Consider the following 18,380-nt stretch of genomic DNA (forward strand, 5'->3'; position numbering starts at 1 on the left):
GGTAGGTGAGGAGGGGGTAAGTTGGGCTGGTGAGGTAGGTGAGAAAAAGGGTAAGTTGGGCTGGTGAGGTAGGTGAGGAGGGGGTAAGTTGGGCTGGTGAGGTAGGTGAGAAAAAGGGTAAGTTGGGCTGGTGAGGTAGGTGAGGAGGGGGTAAGTTGGGCTGGTGAGGTAGGTGAGGAGGAGGTAAGTTGGGCTGGTGAGGTATGTGAGAAAAAGGGTAAGTTGGGCTGGTGAGGTAAGGTAGAACGGGGTAAACTTATCCACTGAAAAAGTCACTGAATATATAATTAATTTAATTCCATACGTCACTTATATAAATATATATATAGAACCAAAAAAGAACAATACTCTTCTGAGAAAAACAGCGATATACAGAAACCCACAACAGCAGTATAAAGGCCAACAGAAAGCAGGAGAGAGCAGTTGGAGAATGTGCAGAGAGAACGAGAGCATGACAGAGTATGAGACAATTGGCTAAATAGAGAGAGTTGGGGTAGGAGAGAAAGATAAAAGAAAGAGAGCAACTGTGCATATTAACGTTTAAATAAGTCCGCCTGAGAGAGAGAGAGAGTTAGAGAGCTAGAGAGTTAGAGAGCTAGAGAGTTAGAGAGCTAGAGAGTTAGAGAGAGAGAGTTAGAGATTTAGAGAGTTAGAGAGCTAGAGAGCTAGAGAGTTAGAGAGCTAGAGAGTTAGAGAGCTAGAGAGCTAGAGAGCTAGAGAGCTAGAGAGTTAGAGAGTTAGAGAGTTAGAGAGTTAGAGAGTTAGAGAGCTAGAGAGCTAGAGAGTTAGAGAGTTAGAGAGTTAGAGAGCTAGAGAGCTAGAGAGCTAGAGAGCTAGAGAGTTAGAGAGTTAGAGAGAGAGTTAGAGAGAGTTAGAGAGAGTTAGAGAGTTAGAGAGAGAGAGTTAGAGAGAGAGAGTTAGAGAGAGCTAGACAGTTAGAGAGCTAGAGAGTGAGAGATTTAGAGAGCTGGAGAGTTAGAGAGCAAGAGGAGGAAGTCTGGAGGAGAGCGAAGGGAAGGATGGACTGAAGTTGACTGTCCAGTGTGTTCAGGAGCGCCACGTGACCCTGTTGCCTGTCTGTGCATGGACGTGGGTGTTAGCACAAATACACAGCAACAGTGATCCACATGCTCACGTATCTAATGTGCTCTTTAGGTATCAATAATATAAAACAAAACAATTGAAAATGAAAATATATTTTCATATTTTGCAAACACCATCTTCTCAGTTTGTGTTCTGTGTTCATCTGTTCCCCTTAACGTGTGACGTCTTGTCCCACTTTCCTGTCCGTCCAAACTGTTCAGTCCCCTCAGTCCAACTCCTTACCACTCCTACTTTTCAAAAGTCCCTTCTCTACTTTCTTTTCACTGGGAGCTGGCCCTCTCCAGCACTCTTAGGTCATAGTTCTTTTTGGCGGCCCTCAGTTTGAAGAGGCTCGCCCCACTGTTGTTGAGTTTGAAGGAAGCACTCTGTGCAGCCATGGTGGAAGGGAACACAGCCACCACCGTGTAGAGGTGAGCCGGGTCGCTGCCGCGGCCGTCGCCCTTCCCCCCTCCAGGCCCCATCCCAACCCCAGGACCGTGATGCCCTCCTGGGCCACAGTAGCCTCCACGGCCCCCCACCACCGGGTCCTTGAGCCACTGGATCTTCGCACCGCTCATGGACAGCTGGTTGAAGAGCTTCTCGGCCTCAGGGCGACTGATGCCCTCTGGGAGATCTGTCACCTCCAGCACCCGACTCACCACTGGAGACGGGAAGACAGAGGTCAGACAAGACACGAATATAACTTACACACAATAACTGAAGGAATACATTCAGACCCATTCCAGTAAATCATTGTCAATAAAACTGTATTATTGGTATAATAAAGGACAAATAAAGATCAAGCATTTGTGTGTGTGTGTGTGTGTGTGATGGTGATGGTGAAAGCATAAGGTAGTCTGTAGATCTAGCGTAAGCAATGTCATGAAGAAGTCTGATGTCTTACCAACGTCAGTGGTCCCCAGGTCTGTAGATTGAGACTTCAGTGTCTGTCTCTTCCCTCTCGCCCCATGCTTCATTCCTACTTGGCTCTGAAATTCACCAACAGCACCAGGGTCAAGCAGGTTATAGGTTATAGGCTGGTTATATGCTACACTTGAAGGGACGCGGAGGGCCGGAACAGAGACGAGGGAGGGATGGAGGGAAGGAGAAAGAGAGAGACAGTACCTGATGTGAGCTGTAATTGGTCTGGCTGTGGATGAGAGGAGAGGGACAGAGGCTGTACTGGAGAGGCTGGCCCAACAGAGAGTAGCACCCGTCACCTGCACACACATGGCACAGAACACAAACTGAAATATTATAGAAATATGTGTGAGCCAGAATCAAAAAGGTGAATGTGGGTTTAAAGGGTTAGCTGGGAAAGAAGGGGAGAGATGTGTCTGTGAAAGGCCAGGATAACGGAGTGTCTGTGAAAGGCCAGGATAACTGAGTGTCTGTGAAAGGCCAGGATAACGGAGTGTCTGTGAAAGGCCAGGATAACGGAGTGTCTGTGAAAGGCCAGGATAACGGAGTGTCTGTGAAAGGCCAGGATAACGGAGTGTCTGTGAAAGGCCAGGATAACGGAGTGTCTGTGAAAGACCAGGATAACGGTGTGTCTGTGAAAGACCAGGATAACGGTGTGTCTGTGAAAGACCAGGATAACGGTGTGTCTGTGAAAGACCAGGATAACGGTGTGTCTGTGAAAGGCCAGGATAACGGTGTGTCTGTGAAAGGCCAGGATAACGGTGTGTCTGTGAAAGGCCAGGATAACGGTGTGTCTGTGAAAGGCCAGGATAACGGAGTGTCTGTGAAAGACCAGGATAACGGAGTGTCTGTGAAAGACCAGGATAACGGTGTGTCTGTGAAAGGCCAGGATAACGGAGTGTCTGTGAAAGGCCAGGATAACGGAGTGTCTGTGAAAGGCCAGGATAACGGAGTGTCTGTGAAAGACCAGGATAACGGTGTGTCTGTGAAAGGCCAGGATAACGGTGTGTCTGTGAAAGGCCAGGATAACGGTGTGTCTGTGAAAAAACAGAATAACGGTGTGTCTGCGAAAGGCCAGGATAACGGAGTGTCTGTGAACATACAGGATAACGGAGTGTCTGTGAAAGGCCAGGATAACGGTGTGTCTGCGAAAGGCCAGGATAACGGTGTGTCTGTGAACATACAGGATAACGGTGTGACTGCGAAAGGCCAGGATAACTGTTTGACTGCAAAAGGCCAGGATAACTGTGTGACTGCAAAAGGCCAGGATAACGGAGTGTCTGTGAAAGGCAAGGATAACGGTGTGTCTGCGAAAGGCAAGGATAACGGAGTGTCTGTGAACATACAGGATAACGGAGTGTCTGTGAACATACAGGATAACGGTGTGTCTGCGAAAGACCAGGATAACTGTGTGTCTGTGAAAGGCCAGGATAACGGTGTGTCTGTGAAAGGCCAGGATAACGGAGTGTCTGTGAAAGACCAGGATAACGGTGTGTCTGTGAAAGGCCAGGATAACGGTGTGTCTGTGAAAGGCCAGGATAACGGTGTGTCTGTGAAAAAACAGAATAACGGTGTGTCTGCGAAAGGCCAGGATAACGGAGTGTCTGTGAACATACAGGATAACGGAGTGTCTGTGAAAGGCCAGGATAACGGTGTGTCTGCGAAAGGCCAGAATAACGGTGTGTCTGCGAAAGGCCAGGATAACGGTGTGTCTGCGAAAGGCCAGGATAACGGAGTGTCTGTGAACATACAGGATAACGGAGTGTCTGTGAAAGGCCAGGATAACGGTGTGTCTGCGAAAGGCCAGGATAACGGTGTGTCTGTGAACATACAGGATAACAGTGTGACTGCGAAAGGCCAGGATAACTGTTTGACTGCAAAAGGCCAGGATAACTGTGTGACTGCAAAAGGCCAGGATAACGGAGTGTCTGTGAAAGACCAGGATAACGGTGTGTCTGTGAAAGGCCAGGATAACGGTGTGTCTGTGAAAGGCCAGGATAACGGTGTGTCTGTGAAAAAACAGAATAACGGTGTGTCTGCGAAAGGCCAGGATAACGGAGTGTCTGTGAACATACAGGATAACGGAGTGTCTGTGAAAGGCCAGGATAACGGTGTGTCTGCGAAAGGCCAGGATAACGGTGTGTCTGTGAACATACAGGATAACGGTGTGACTGCGAAAGGCCAGGATAACTGTTTGACTGCAAAAGGCCAGGATAACTGTGTGACTGCAAAAGGCCAGGATAACGGAGTGTCTGTGAAAGGCAAGGATAACGGTGTGTCTGCGAAAGGCAAGGATAACGGAGTGTCTGTGAACATACAGGATAACGGAGTGTCTGTGAACATACAGGATAACGGTGTGTCTGTGAAAGGCAAGGATAACGGTGTGTCTGTGAAAGGCCAGGATAACGGAGTGTCTGTGAAAGGCCAGGATAACTGTGTGTCTGTGAAAGGCCAGGATAACGGTGTGTCTGCGAAAGGCCAGGATAACGGTGTGTCTGCGAAAGGCCAGGATAACGGTGTGTCTGTGAAAAAACAGGATAGCGGTGTGACTGCGAAAGGCCAGGATAACGGTGTGACTGCGAAAGGCCAGGATAACTGTGTGTCTGCAAAAGGCCAGGATAACGGTGTGTCTGCGAAAGGCCAGGATAACGGTGTGTCTGCGAAAGGCCAGGATAACGGTGTGTCTGCGAAAGGCCAGGATAACGGTGTGTCTGCGAAAGGCCAGGATAACGGAGTGTCTGTGAACATACAGGATAACTGTGTGTCAGTGAAAGGCCAGGATAACTGTGTCTGAAAGATCAGGATAACTGTGTGTCTGAAAGGCCAGGATAACGGTGTGTAGGTGAAAGGCCAGGATAACGGTGTCTGTGTGTCTGAAAGGCCAGGATAACGGTGTGTCTGTGTGTCTGAAAGGCCAGGATAACGGTGTGTCTGAAAGGCCAGGATAACGGTGTGTAGGTGAAAGGCCAGGATAACGGTGTGTCTGCGAAAGGCCAGGATAACGGTGTGTCTGCGAAAGGCCAGGATAACGGTGTGTCTGCGAAAGGCCAGGATAACGGTGTGTCTGCGAAAGGCCAGGATAACGGTGTGTCTGCGAAAGGCCAGGATAACGGTGTGTCTGCGAAAGGCCAGGATAACGGTGTGTCTGCGAAAGGCCAGGATAACGGTGTGTCTGTGTCAGTGAAAGGGCAGTATAACGGTGTGTCTGTGAAAGGCCAGGATAACGGTGTGTCTGTGAAAGGCCAGGATAACGGTGTGTCTGCGAAAGGCCAGGATAACGGTGTGTCTGCGAAAGGCCAGGATAACGGTGTGTCTGCGAAAGGCCAGGATAACGGTGTGTCTGCGAAAGACCAGGATAACTGTGTGTCTGTGAAAGGCCAGGATAACGGTGTGTCTGTGAAAGGCCAGGATAACTGTGTGTCTGTGAAAGGCCAGGATAACTGTGTGTCTGTGAAAGGCCAGGATAACGGTGTGTCTGTGAAAGGCCAGGATAACTGTGTGTCTGTGAAAGACCAGGATAACTGTGTGTCTGTGAAAGGCCAGGATAACTGTGTGTCTGTGAAAGGCCAGGATAACGGTGTGTCTGTGAAAGGCCAGGATAACGGTGGGTCTGCGAAAGGCCAGGATAACTGTGTGTCTGAAAGTTCAGGATAACTGTGTGTCTGTGTGTCTGAAAGGCCAGGATAACTGTGTGTCTGTGAAAGGCCAGGATAACTGTGTGTCTGTGAAAGACCAGGATAACTGTGTGTCTGTGAAAGGCCAGGATAACCGTGTGTCTGCGAAAGGCCAGGATAACGGTGTGTCTGTGAAAGGCCAGGATAACTGTGTGTCTGTGAAAGGCCAGGATAACGGTGTGTCTGTGAAAGGCCAGGATAACTGTGTGTCTGTGAAAGGCCAGGATAACTGTGTGTCTTTGAAAGGCCAGGATAACCGTGTGTCTGCGAAAGGCCAGGATAACGGTGTGTCTGCGAAAGGCCAGGATAACTGTGTGTCTGTGAAAGGCCAGGATAACTGTGTGTCTAGAGTGTGTAGAGTGTAAACGGTGAGCTGAGGCAGTGTGTGAAGATAGATGTGTAGGTGAAAGAGCAAGCTAGGCAAGGTGGTGTGATGTGTGTGTGTGTGTGTGTGTGTGTGTGAGAATGTGTGTGGGGAAGGGGGGGGGGGGTTCAGCGCAGCCATGTGGGTAAGGTGAGTAAGGTTCTCCGGGCCTGCTGGTGGCTGATCAAAAACAACATGGACAGCTCATCATGAAGGGGTTACTGTGTGAAGGGGTCACTGTGTGAAGGGGTCACTGTGTGAAGGGGTTACTGTGTGAAGGGGTCACTGTGGAAGTGGGTGAAAGAGCAAGAACCAGGAGTTGGCCAGGACTCATATCTCAATGCCAGGAATAACAGACCTGTTTTATAACAAACCTGTGTGTGTGTGTGTGTGTGTGTGTGTGTGTGTGTGTGTGTGTGTGTGTGTGTGTGTGTGTGTGTGTGTGTGTGTGTGTGTGTGTGTGTGTGTTCCTCAGAAGAGGAAGGGGAACCATCCCCCTCAGTGAAAAATAAAAAATTCAAAAAACAATCATTTTTAGTAGAGGTCGAACGATTATGATTTTTCAACGCCAATACCAATAATTGGAGGACCAAAAAAAGCTGATGCCGATTAAATCTTGAAAAAAATAAAAAATAAAAAAATTAAAAAAAAATAATAATAATATATATATATATATATATATATATAATAATAATGACAATTACAACAATACCTAATGAACACTTATTTTAACTTAATATAATACATAAATAAAATCAATTTAGTCTCAAATAAATAATTAAATATGTTCAATTTGGTTTAAATAATGCTAAAACAAAGTGTTGGAGAAGAAAGTAAAAGTGCAATATGTGCCATGTAAGAAAGCTAACGTTTAAGTTCCTTGCTCAGAACAGGAGAACATATGAAAGCTGGTGGTTCCTTTTAACGTGAGTCTTCAATATTCCCAGTTAAGACGTTTTAGGTTGTAGTTATTATCGGACTATTTCTCTCTATACCATTTGTATTTCATAGAACTTTGACTATTGGATGTTCTTACAGGCCTCTATAGTATTTCCAGCCTACTCTCGGCAGTTGATAGGCTTGAAGTCATAGACAGCGCTGTGCTTCAAGCATTGCGAAGAGCTGCTGCCTGCCACCACTCAGTCAGACTGCTCTATCAAATATCAAATCATAGACTTAATTAAAATATAATAAACACACAGAAATACAAGCATTAGGTCATTAATATGGGCAAATCAAGAAACTATAATTTCAAAACTAAACGTTTATTCTTTCAGTGAAATATGGAACCGTTCCATATTTTATCGAACGAGTGGCATCCATAAGTCTAAATATTGCTGTTACATTGCACAACCTTCAATGTTATGTCATAAATATGTAAAATTCCGGCAAATTAATTACGGTCTTTGTTAGGAAGAAATGGTCTTCACACAGTTCGCAACGAGCCAGGCGGCCCAAACTGCTGCATATACAGTTGAAGTCTGAAGTTTACATACACCTTAGCCAAATACATTTAAACTCAGTTTTTCACAATTCCTGACATTTTATCCTAGTAAAAATTCCATGTATTAGGTCAGTTAGGATCACCACTATATTTTAAGAATGTGAAATGTCAGAATAATAGTAGAGAGAATTATTTATTTCAGCTTTTATTTCTTTCATCATATTCCCAGTGGGTCAGAAGTTTACATACACTCAATTAGTATTTGGTAGCATTACCTTTAAAGTGTTTAACTTGGGTGAAACGTTTCGGGTAGCCTTCCACAAGCCTCCCACAATAAATTGGGTGAATTTTGGCCCATTCCTCCTGACAGAGCTGGTGTAACTGAGTCAGGTTTGTAGGCCTCCTTGCTCGAAAAATACTTTTTCAGTTCTGCCCACAAATTAACTACAGGATTGAGGTAAGGGCTTTGCGATGGCCACTTCAATACCTTGACTTTGTTGTCCTTAAGCCATTTTGCCACAACTTTGGAACTATGCTTGGGGTCATTGTCTATTTGCGACCAAGCTTTAACTTCCTGACTGATGTCTTGAGATGTTGCTTCAATATATCCACATAATTTTCCTCCCTCATGATGCCATTTATTTTGTGAAGTGCACCAGTCCCTCCTGCAGCAAAGCACCCCCACAACATGATGCTACCACCCCCGTGCTTCACGGTTGGGATGGTGTTCTTTGGCTTGCAAGCCTCCCCCTTTTTCCTCCAAACATAACGATGGTCATTATGGCCAAACAGTTCTATTTTTGTTTCATCATACCAGAGGACAGTTCTCCAAAAAGTACGATCTTTGTTCCCATGTGCAGTTGCATACCGTAGTTTGGCTTTTTTATGGCGGTTTTGGAGCAGTCACTTCTTCCTTGCTGAGTGGCCTTTCAGGTTATATCAATATAGGACTTGTTTTATTGTGGATATAGATACAACTTGATTGGAGTCCACCTGTGGTAAATTCAATTGATTGAACATGATTTGGAAAGACACACATCTGTCTATATAAGGTCCCACAGTTGACAGTGCATGTCAGATCAAAAACCAAGCTCCGAGACAGGATTGTGTCAAGGCACAGATCTGGGGAAGGGTACAAAAACATTTCTGAAGCATTGAAGGACTCCAAGAATAGTGGCCTCCATCATTCTTAAATGGAAGAAGTTTGGAACCACCAAGACTCTTCCTAGAGCTGGCTGCCCGGCCAAAACTGAGCAATCGGGAGAGAAGGGCCATGGTCAGGGAGGTGACCAAGAACTTGATGGTCACTCTGACAGAGCTCCAGAGTTCCTCTGTGAGATGGGAGAACCTTCCAGAAGGACAACCATCTCTGCAGCACTCCACCAATCAGGCCTTTATGGAAGAGTGGCCAGATGGAAGCCGTTTTTCAGTAAAAGGCACATGTCAGCCCGCTTGGAGTTTGCTAAAAGGCACCTAAAGACTCTCAGACCATGAGACACAAGATTCTCTGGTCTGATGAAACCAAGATTGAACTCTTTGGCCTGAATGCCAAGCGACACGTCTGGAGGAAATCTGGCACCATCCCTAAAGTTCTAAAACACGATTAAGCCTCACATACAACACACGTTCTGCCAGTCACATTCTGTTAAAGGTCCCCAAAGCACACACATCCCTGGGTCGCTCCTCTTTTCAGTTCGCTGCAGCTAGCAACTGGAACGAGCTGCAACAAACACTTAAACTGGACAGTTTTATCTCCATCTCTTCATTCAAAGACTCAATCATGGACACTCTTACTGACAGTTGTGGCTGCTTTGCGTGATGTATTGTTGTCTCTACCGTCTTGCCCTTTGTGCTGTTGTCTGTGCCCAATAATGTTTCTACCATGTTTTGTGCTGCTACCATGTTATGATGCTACCATGTTGTTGTCATGTTGTGTTGCAACCATGCTGTGTTGTCATGTGGTGGTGTTTATGTGGTGTTGTGTTGTCTCTCTTGTTGTGATGTGTGTTTTGTCCTATATTTATATTGTATTTATTTATTAATTTCTAATCCCAGCCCCCTTCCCTGCAGGAGGGCTTTTGGTAGTCCGTCATTGTAAATAAGAATTTGTTCTTAACTGACTGACTAGTTAAATAAAAAGGTTAAATAAATTAAATAAAAAAATATGGTGAAGCATGGTGGTGGCAGCGTCATGCTGTGGGGATGTTTTTCAACGGCAGGTACTGGGAGAATAGTCAGCATCGAGGCAAAGCTGAATGGAGCAAAGTACAGAGAGATCCTTGATGAAAACCTGCTCCAGAGAAGTTTCACCTTCCAACAGGACAACGACCCTAAGCACAAGACAACGCAGGAGTGGCTTCAGGACAAGTCTCTGAATGTTCTTTAGTGACCCAGCCAGAGCCCGGACTTGAACCTGATCGAACATCTCTGGAGAGACCTGAAAATAGCTGTGCAGCAACGCTCCCCATCCAACCTGACAGAGCTTGAGAGGATCTGCAGAGAAGAATGTGAGAAACTCCCCAAATACAGGTGTGCCAAGATTGTATCGTCATACCAAAGAAGACTTAAGGCTGTAATCGCTGCCAAAGGTGCTTCAACAAAGTACTGAGTAAAGGGTCTGAATACTTGTGTAAATGTGATAGTTTTTTATTATTAATACATTTGCTAACATTTCTAAAAACCTTTTTTTGCTTTGTCATTATGGGGTATTGTGTGTAGATTGATAAGGGATTAAAAAAACAAATCAATTTTAGAATACGGTTTTAACGTATCAAAAAGTGGAAAAAGTCAAGGGGTCTGAATACTTTCCTAATGCACTGTATATCGTGGGTCTCGCATCCTCCTAAAAAATGATGACACCAGCCTCCACTGATGTGTGTGTATCGAGCAAGCTACCGAAGTAATATTGGTAATTAACTGGTTTTCTATGTTAACTTTGGTAATTTACACTTGAATAAAGTAACAAAAAAAATTTAAAAACATGTATTCATATATAGTACTAATTATTATTATTTTTGTCTCCATATTGTCCATGAGTTTCTAGTAAATAGACCATATGATTCAATAGAAAATAGACTAAAAGCATCTAATCAACAATGGCATTATTTTCAATTAACTCTGTAACTCTTACAACTATTTACTTTTTTCACAACTGCCCACAAAGACATTTGACATAGTAAAATAAATACGTGTAGAAAAATAAATACGTGTGGTAAAATAAAGGAAATGTCATGCTGAAACACTCATATTAAACACCAATGAATGGTATTCACAAAGTTGATGGTTTATATTTAGGATAATGTTTTACAGCTAATGTCATTCAATGTTTTATATTTAAAATATTATATTTAATTATTGTATTTACAGTATTTTACACGAGATTAGGCGATACAGAGGGCCAGGGGGGGGTTCTGAGCAGCCATGTGGGTAAGGTGAGTAAGGTTCTCAGGGCCTGCTGGTGGCTGATCAAAAACAACATGGACAGCTCATCATGAAGGGGTCACTGTGGGAAGGGGTCACTGTGGGAAGGGGTCACTGTGTGAAGAGGTCACTGTGTGAAGGGGTCACTGTGTGAAGGGGTCACTGTGTGAAGGGGTCACTGTGTGAAGGGGTCACTGTGTGAAGGGGTCACTGTGTGAAGGGGCCACTGTGTGAAGGGGTCACTGTGTGAAGGGGTCACTGTGTGAAGGGGTCACTGTGGAAGGGGTCACTGTGTGAAGGGGTCACTGTGTGAAGGGGTCACTGTGGAAGTGGTTACTGTGGAAGTGGTTACTGTGGAAGGGGTCACTGTGTGAAGGGGTCACTGTGGAAGGGGTCACTGTGGGAAGGGGTCACTGTGGAAGGGGTCACTGTGTGAAGGGGTCACTGTGTGAAGGGGTCACTGTGTGAAGGGGTCACTGTGTGAAGGGGTCACTGTGTGAAGGGGTCACTGTGTGAAGGGGTCACTGTGGAAGGGGTTACTGTGTGAAGGGGTCACTGTGTGAAGGGGTCACTGTGTGAAGGGGTCACTGTGGAAGGGGTCACTGTGGGAAGGGGTCACTGTGGAAGGGGTCACTGTGTGAAGGGCACTGTGGAAGGGGTCACTGTGGAAGGGGTCACTGTGGAAGGGGTCACTGTGGAAGGGGTCACTGTGGAAGGGGTCACTGTGGAAGGGGTCACTGTGTGAAGGGGCCACTGTGTGAAGGGGCCACTGTGTGAAGGGGTCACTGTGGAAGGGGTCACTGTGGAAGTGGTTACTGTGGAAGGGGTCACTGTGTGAAGGGGTTACTGTGGAAGTGGTTACTGTGGAAGGGGTTACTTTGGAAGGGGTTACTGTGGAAGTGGTTACTGTGGAAGGGGTCACTGTGTGAAGGGGTTACTGTGGAAGGGGTTACTGTGGAAGGGGTTACTGTGGAAGGGGTTACTGTGGAAGGGGTCACTGTGGAAGGGGTCACTGTGTGAAGGGGTCACTGTGTGAAGGGGTCACTGTGTGAAGGGGTTACTGTGGAAGGGGTCACTGTGTGAAGGGGTCACTGTGGAAGTGGGTCACTGTGGAAGTGGTCACTGTGGAAGGGGTCACTGTGGAAGGGGTCACTGTGGAAGTGGGTCACTGTGTGAAGGGGTCACTGTGTGAAGGGGTCACTGTGGAAGTGGGTCACTGTGTGAAGGGGTCACTGTGTGAAGGGGTCACTGTGTGAAGGGGTCACTGTGTGAAGGGGTCACTCTGGAAGTGGGTCACTGTGTGAAGGGGTCACTGTGTGAAGGGGTCACTGTGTGAAGGGGTCACTGTGTGAAGGGGTCACTGTGTGAAGGGGTCACTGTGTGAAGTGGGTCACTGTGTGAAGGGGTCACTGTGGAAGGGGTCACTGTGTGAAGGGGTCACTGTGTGAAGGGGTCACTGTGTGAAGGGGTCACTGTGTGAAGGGGTCACTGTGTGAAGGGGTCACTGTGGAAGTGGGTCACTGGAAGTGGGTCACTGGAAGTGGGTCACTGTGTGAAGGGGTCACTGTGGAAAGGGGTCACTGTGTGAAGGGGTTACTGTGTGAAGGGGTCACTGTGTGAAGGGGTTACTGTGTGAAGGGGTCACTGTGTGAAGGGGTCACTGTGTGAAGGGGTCACTGTGTGAAGGGGTCACTGTGTGAAGGGGTCACTGTGTGAAGTGGGTCACTGTGGATGTGGGTCACTGGAAGTGGGTCACTGTGTGAAGGGGTCACTGTGGAAGGGGTCACTGTGGAAAGGGGTCACTGTGGAAAGGGTCACTGTGGAAAGGGGTCACTGTGTGAAGGGGTCACTGTGGAAAGGGGTCACTGTGTGAAGGGGTCACTGTGTGAAGGGGTCACTGTGTGAAGGGGTTACTGTGGAAGTGGGTCACTGTGGATGTGGGTCACTGGAAGTGGGTCACTGTGTGAAGGGGTCACTGTGGAAGGGGTCACTGTGGAAAGGGGTCACTGTGGAAAGGGTCACTGTGGAAAGGGGTCACTGTGTGAAGTGGTCACTGTGGAAAGGGGTCACTGTGTGAAGGGGTCACTGTGTGAAGGGGTCACTGTGTGAAGGGGTCACTGTGGAAAGGGGTCACTGTGGAAAGGGGTCACTGTGGAAAGGGGTCACTGTGGAAAGGGGTCACTGTGGAAGTGGGTCACTGGAAGTGGGTCACTGGAAGTGGGTCACTGTGTGAAGGGGTCACTGTGTGAAGGGGTCACTGTGTGAAGGGGTCACTGTGTGAAGGGGTCACTGTGTGAAGGGGTCACTGTGGAAGTGGGTCACTGGAAGTGGGTCACTGTGGAAGTGGGTCACTGTGTGAAGGGGCCACTGTGTGAAGGGGTTACTGTGTGAAGGGGTTACTGTGGAAGTGGGTCACTGTGGATGTGGGTCACTGTGTGAAGGGGTCACTGTGTGAAGGGGCCACTGTGTGAAGGGGTTACTGTGGAAGTGGGTCACTGTGGATGTGGGTCACTGTGTGAAGGGGTCACTGTGTGAAGGGGTTACTGTGTGAAGGGGTCACTGTGTGAAGGGGTCACTGTGTGAAGGGGTCACTGTGTGAAGGGGTCACTGTGTGAAGGGGCCACTGTGTGAAGGGGCCACTGTGTGAAGGGGTCACTGTGGAAAGGGGTCACTGTGTGAAGGGGTCACTGTGTGAAGGGGTCACTGTGTGAAGGGGTCACTGTGTGAAGGGGTCACTGTGTGAAGGGGTCACTGTGGAAGGGGTCACTGTGGAAAGGGGTCACTGTGTGAAGGGGTCACTGTGTGAAGGGGTCACTGTGGAAAGGGGTCACTGTGTGAAGGGGTCACTGTGTGAAGGGGTCACTGTGGAAAGGGGTCACTGTGTGAAGGGGTCACTGTGGAAAGGGGTCACTGTGGAAGGGGTCACTGTGTGAAGGGGTCACTGTGGAAAGGGGTCACTGTGGAAAGGGGTCACTGTGGAAAGGGGTCACTGTGGAAAGGGGTCACTGTGGAAAGGGGTCACTGTGGAAAGGGGTCACTGTGTGAAGGGGTCACTGTGGAAGGGGTCACTGTGGAAGGGGTCACTGTGTGAAGGGGTCACTGTGTGAAGGGGTCACTGTGTGAAGGGGTCACTGTGTGAAGGGGTCACTGTGTGAAGGGGTCACTGTGGAAGGGGTCACTGTGGAAGTGGGTCACTGTGTGAAGGGGTCACTGTGGATGTGGGTCACTGGAAGTGGGTCACTGTGTGAAGGGGTCACTGTGGAAGGGGTCACTTTGGAAGGGGTCACTGTGGAAGTGGGTCACTGTGGATGTGGGTCACTGGAAGTGGGTCACTGTGTGAAGGGGTCACTGTGGAAGGGGTCACTGTGGAAGGGGTCACTGTGGAAGGGGTAACTGTGGAAGGGGTAACTGTGGAAGGGGTTACTGTGGAAGGGGTTACTGTGGAAGGGGTTACTGTGTTAGGGGTTACTGTGGAAGTGGGTCACTGTGTGAAGGGGACACTGTGTGAAGGGGTCACTGTGTGAAGGGGTCACTGTGTGAAGGGGTCACTGTGGAAGTGGGTCACTGTGTGAAGGGGTTACTGTGGAAGTGGTTTACTGTGTGAAGGGGTTACTGTGTGAAGGGGTCACTGTGTGAAGGGGCCACTGTGTGAAGGGGTCACTGTGGAAGTGGGTCACTGGAAGTGGGTCACTGTGGAAGGGGTCACTGTGGAAGGGGTCACTGTGTGAAGGGGTCACTGTGTGAAGGGGTCACTGTGTGAAGGGGTCACTGTGTGAAGGGGTCACTGTGGAAGTGGGTCACTGTGTGAAGGGGTCACTGTGGAAGGGGTCACTGTGTGAAGGGGTTACTGTGTGAAGGGGTCACTGTGTGAAGGGGTCACTGTGTGAAGGGGTCACTGTGGAAGGGGTCACTGTGGAAGTGGGTTACTGTGTGAAGGGGTCACTGTGTGAAGGGGTCACTGTGTGAAGGGGTCACTGTGTGAAGGGGTCACTGTGTGAAGGGGTCACTGTGTGAAGGGGTCACTGTGGAAGTGGGTGAAAGAGGAAGAACCAGGAGTATCTCAGCTGGAATAACAGAGGCTCACCGTAGTCAAATATGCCTGTGTGTGTGTGTGTGTGTGTGTGTGTGTGTGTGTGTGTGTGTGTGTGTGTGTGTGTGTGTGTGTGTGTGTGTTTGTATGTGTGTGTGTGTGTGTGTTTGTATGAGCGTGTGTGTGTGTGTATGAGCGTGTGTGTGTGTGTATGAGCGTGTGTGTGCATGTGTGTGTGTGTGTGAGCATGTGTGTGTGTGTGTGAGCATGTGTGTGTGTGTGTGTGTGAGCATGTGTGTGTGTGTGAGCGTGTGTGTGTGTGTATGAGCGCGTGTGTGTGTGTGTGTGTGAGCGTGTGTGTGTGTATGAGTGTGTGTGTGTGTGTGTGTATGTGTGAGCGTGTGTGTATGAGTGCGTGTGTGTGTGTGTGTGTGTATATGAGTGCGTGTGTGTGTGTGTGTATGAGCGTGACTGCTACCGGCTCACAGTGACATTTGGTCAGTAAGGTGGCATGTACACATCTGTTTGTCATGACATGTCAAACTGGTGTGTGTGTGTTTAAAAATATATATTTTTCTCCCCTTATTTCGTGTCATCTTGTGTTATGACTGCAACTCCCCAACGGGGTTGGTAGAGGCATGCGTCCTGCATCACATGACCCGCCAAGCTACTTCTTAACACACTGCACGCTTAACCCGGGAAACACCGTTCAACTGACCACTAAAGTCCACTTGCAGGCGCCCGGCCCGCCACAAGGAGTTACTTAAAGCGTGGCGAGCCAAGGAAATCCCCCCCCCCCCCCCCCCCCCCCCGGCCAAACCCTCCCCTAACCCGGACGGCGCTGGGCTGATTGCGCGCCGCCCTATGGGACTCCCATCATAGCCGGCTGTAGTGGCGCCTTAGACCGGGGGCAACTTTCGGGAGGCCACTTGTGTGTGTGTGTGTCTTTGTATGCGGTGTGTGCATGCGGTGTGTGCATGGTAAGTGTTACGGTGTGCATCTGTCTGTCTGTCTCTGTGTGGTGTTACCTTGTACGGGCCCTGGTCCGGGCCGGGGGAACTGTGACAGTAGGGGCAGAGGGCCGAGGCCTGGACAGACACTGCTCACGCTGCCTGAGGGGGAAGGGGTAGGAGACTGGGTAGGGGAGGACAGGGGACTGCTCTGCATCTGTGTACTCGTCTGGAGGGGGGAGGGGGGGGGGGGGGGGGGGGGGAGAGGGTAGGACATGGATAGAGGAGAGGACGAGACGTACTGTAGTTCACAATACAGATAGTCAACAAATATATCACAAATGAGTATTTTTTTAATTTAAAATGTAATGGAGAATCAGACGCTGTGCTCCATATGAATAGTCCACGGGATACTGTAAGTGAGGAAGTGTTATAGAGCATACAGGAAGTACAGTAATTCTGTATATATAGCACCCGTCATAGTACTGTAGTGTAGTATTCTAGTACTGCTGTATATAGTACCCGTTGTAGTACTGTAGTGTAGTATTATAGTAGTGCTGTATACAGTAGTGCTGTATATATTATCTGTTGTAGTACTGTAGTATTCTAGGACTGCTGTATACAGTTCCAGTTGTTGTACTGTAGTATTCCAGTAGTGCTGTACACAGTATCTGTTGTACTGTATGGTAGTATTATAGTAATGCTGTATATTGTATCTGTTGTAGTACTGTATGGTAGTATTATAGTAATGCTGTATATTGTATCTGTTGTAGTACTGTATGGCAGTATTATAGTAGTGCTGTATATAGCATATGGTGTAGTGCTGTATGGTAGTATTATACGAGTGCTGTATATAGTACCTGTTGCAGTACTGTATGGTAGTATTATAGTAGTGCTGTATGGTAGTAGTATAGTAGTGCTGTATGGTAGTAGTATAGTAGTGCTGTATATAGTATCTGTTGTAGTACTGTATGGTAGTATTATAGTAGTACTGTATATAGTACCTGCTGCAGTACTGTATGGTAGTAGTATAGCAGTGCTGTATATATTATCTGTTGTAGTGCTGTATGGTAGTATTTTAGTAGTGCTGTATATAGTATCTGTTGTACTACTGTATGGTAGTATTATAGTAGTACTGTATGGTAGTATTTTAGTAGTGCTGTATATAATATATGGTGTAGTACTGTGTGGTAGTATTATAGTAGTACCTTATGGTAGTAGTATAGTAGTGCTGTATATAGTATTATAGTAGTGATGTATACAGTATCTGTTGTAGTACTGGATGGTAGTATTATAGTAGTGCTGTATGTAGTATATGTTGTAGTAATGTATGGTAGTATTATAGTAGTGCTGTATGTAGTATCTGTTGTAGTACTGTATGGTAGTATTATAGTAGTGCTGTATATATGCTGTATATAGTACCTGCTGTGTGTTGTCAGATTTGTAGAGGTCTCCGGGCTTACTGGGTCTCTGCTCTAGGCTGTAGTATTTGCAGGGGTTCCACTGTACCAGAGGAGGGTTGTGGGTAGGCTGGGGTCCGTTGGGGACACTAAGCTGCATGACCATCACCCCAGGCTGTGGGGGAGCCACCCCTGTACCACCACACACAAAGTTAAACCATTGTAGGGAAAAGGTTACACTTTTAAAGTGAACCCTTCGTCATAAGGGCTACACATAGGGCCAACGTTGTTGACCAAACCTAATCGATAAAGTTAGAGCTCGAAAACAGATGAACTCTCACCTGATTGGCGTATTCAACAAAGTCAGAATACACCTGTGTGGCCTTCCTTCTGGTTCATCGCAGACCAGATGAACTCTCACCTGAATATTGCTGCTGCATCTGTGGAGGGTTGCAGGGAGAAGTAGATGGCCTCATCTGGTACTGCTCTGAGCTGGGCTGCAGGTACCCTACTGATGGACTGGAGAGACACACACAGAGAAACAAACACACACACACACAGAGACATACACACAGAGAGACACAGAGACATACACACAGAGAGACACAGAGAAATACACACAGAGAGACACAGAGAAATACACACAGAGAGACACAGAGAAACACACAGAGAGACACAGAGAAACACACACAGAGAGACACAGAGAAACACACACAGAGAGACACAGACACAGAGAGACACGCACACAGACAGAGAGACACAGAGACACACACACAGAGAGACACACACACAGAGAGACACACACAGAGAGACACACACAGAGAGACACAGAGACATACACACAGAGAGACACAGAGAAACACACACACAGAGAAACACACACACAGAGAAAGACACACACAGAGAAAGACACACACAGAGAAACACACACACAGAGAAAGACACACACAGAGCCACACACAGAGACAAAGAGAAACACACAGACACACGCACTGTAAGCACTTGGCAGTCATCCACAGACGGTGGGCATATCAAATCAACAAGCTGCTAGGCTTCACTTACAGCGCTCATATTTTGTTTAGCGAGCGTGTGGA

At 47.5% G+C, this 18,380-nt stretch overlaps 1 protein-coding gene across 10 annotated transcripts in view; it reads right to left on the minus strand.

The window, feature by feature from the left end:
* Positions 1-276: 276 nt before the first annotated feature.
* Positions 277-18,380, minus strand: part of LOC129851498 (R3H domain-containing protein 2-like) — a 98,169-nt gene continuing 80,065 nt past the window's right edge. For all 10 annotated transcript variants that reach the window (XM_055918083.1, XM_055918085.1, XM_055918089.1 and 7 more), the window contains 6 exons: positions 17,708-17,805; positions 17,309-17,478; positions 15,965-16,115; positions 2,209-2,303; positions 1,988-2,072; positions 277-1,744 (listed from right to left, as the gene is read on the minus strand). In XM_055918083.1, coding sequence (XP_055774058.1) covers positions 1,365-1,744; positions 1,988-2,072; positions 2,209-2,303; positions 15,965-16,115; positions 17,309-17,478; positions 17,708-17,805 — 979 coding nt within the window. In that variant the 3' untranslated portion in view covers positions 277-1,364. The remainder of the gene's footprint in view (positions 1,745-1,987; positions 2,073-2,208; positions 2,304-15,964; positions 16,116-17,308; positions 17,479-17,707; positions 17,806-18,380) is intronic.

Source organism: Salvelinus fontinalis, chromosome 3 (assembly GCF_029448725.1).
Source record: "Salvelinus fontinalis isolate EN_2023a chromosome 3, ASM2944872v1, whole genome shotgun sequence".
Classification (NCBI taxonomy): domain Eukaryota; kingdom Metazoa; phylum Chordata; class Actinopteri; order Salmoniformes; family Salmonidae; genus Salvelinus; species Salvelinus fontinalis.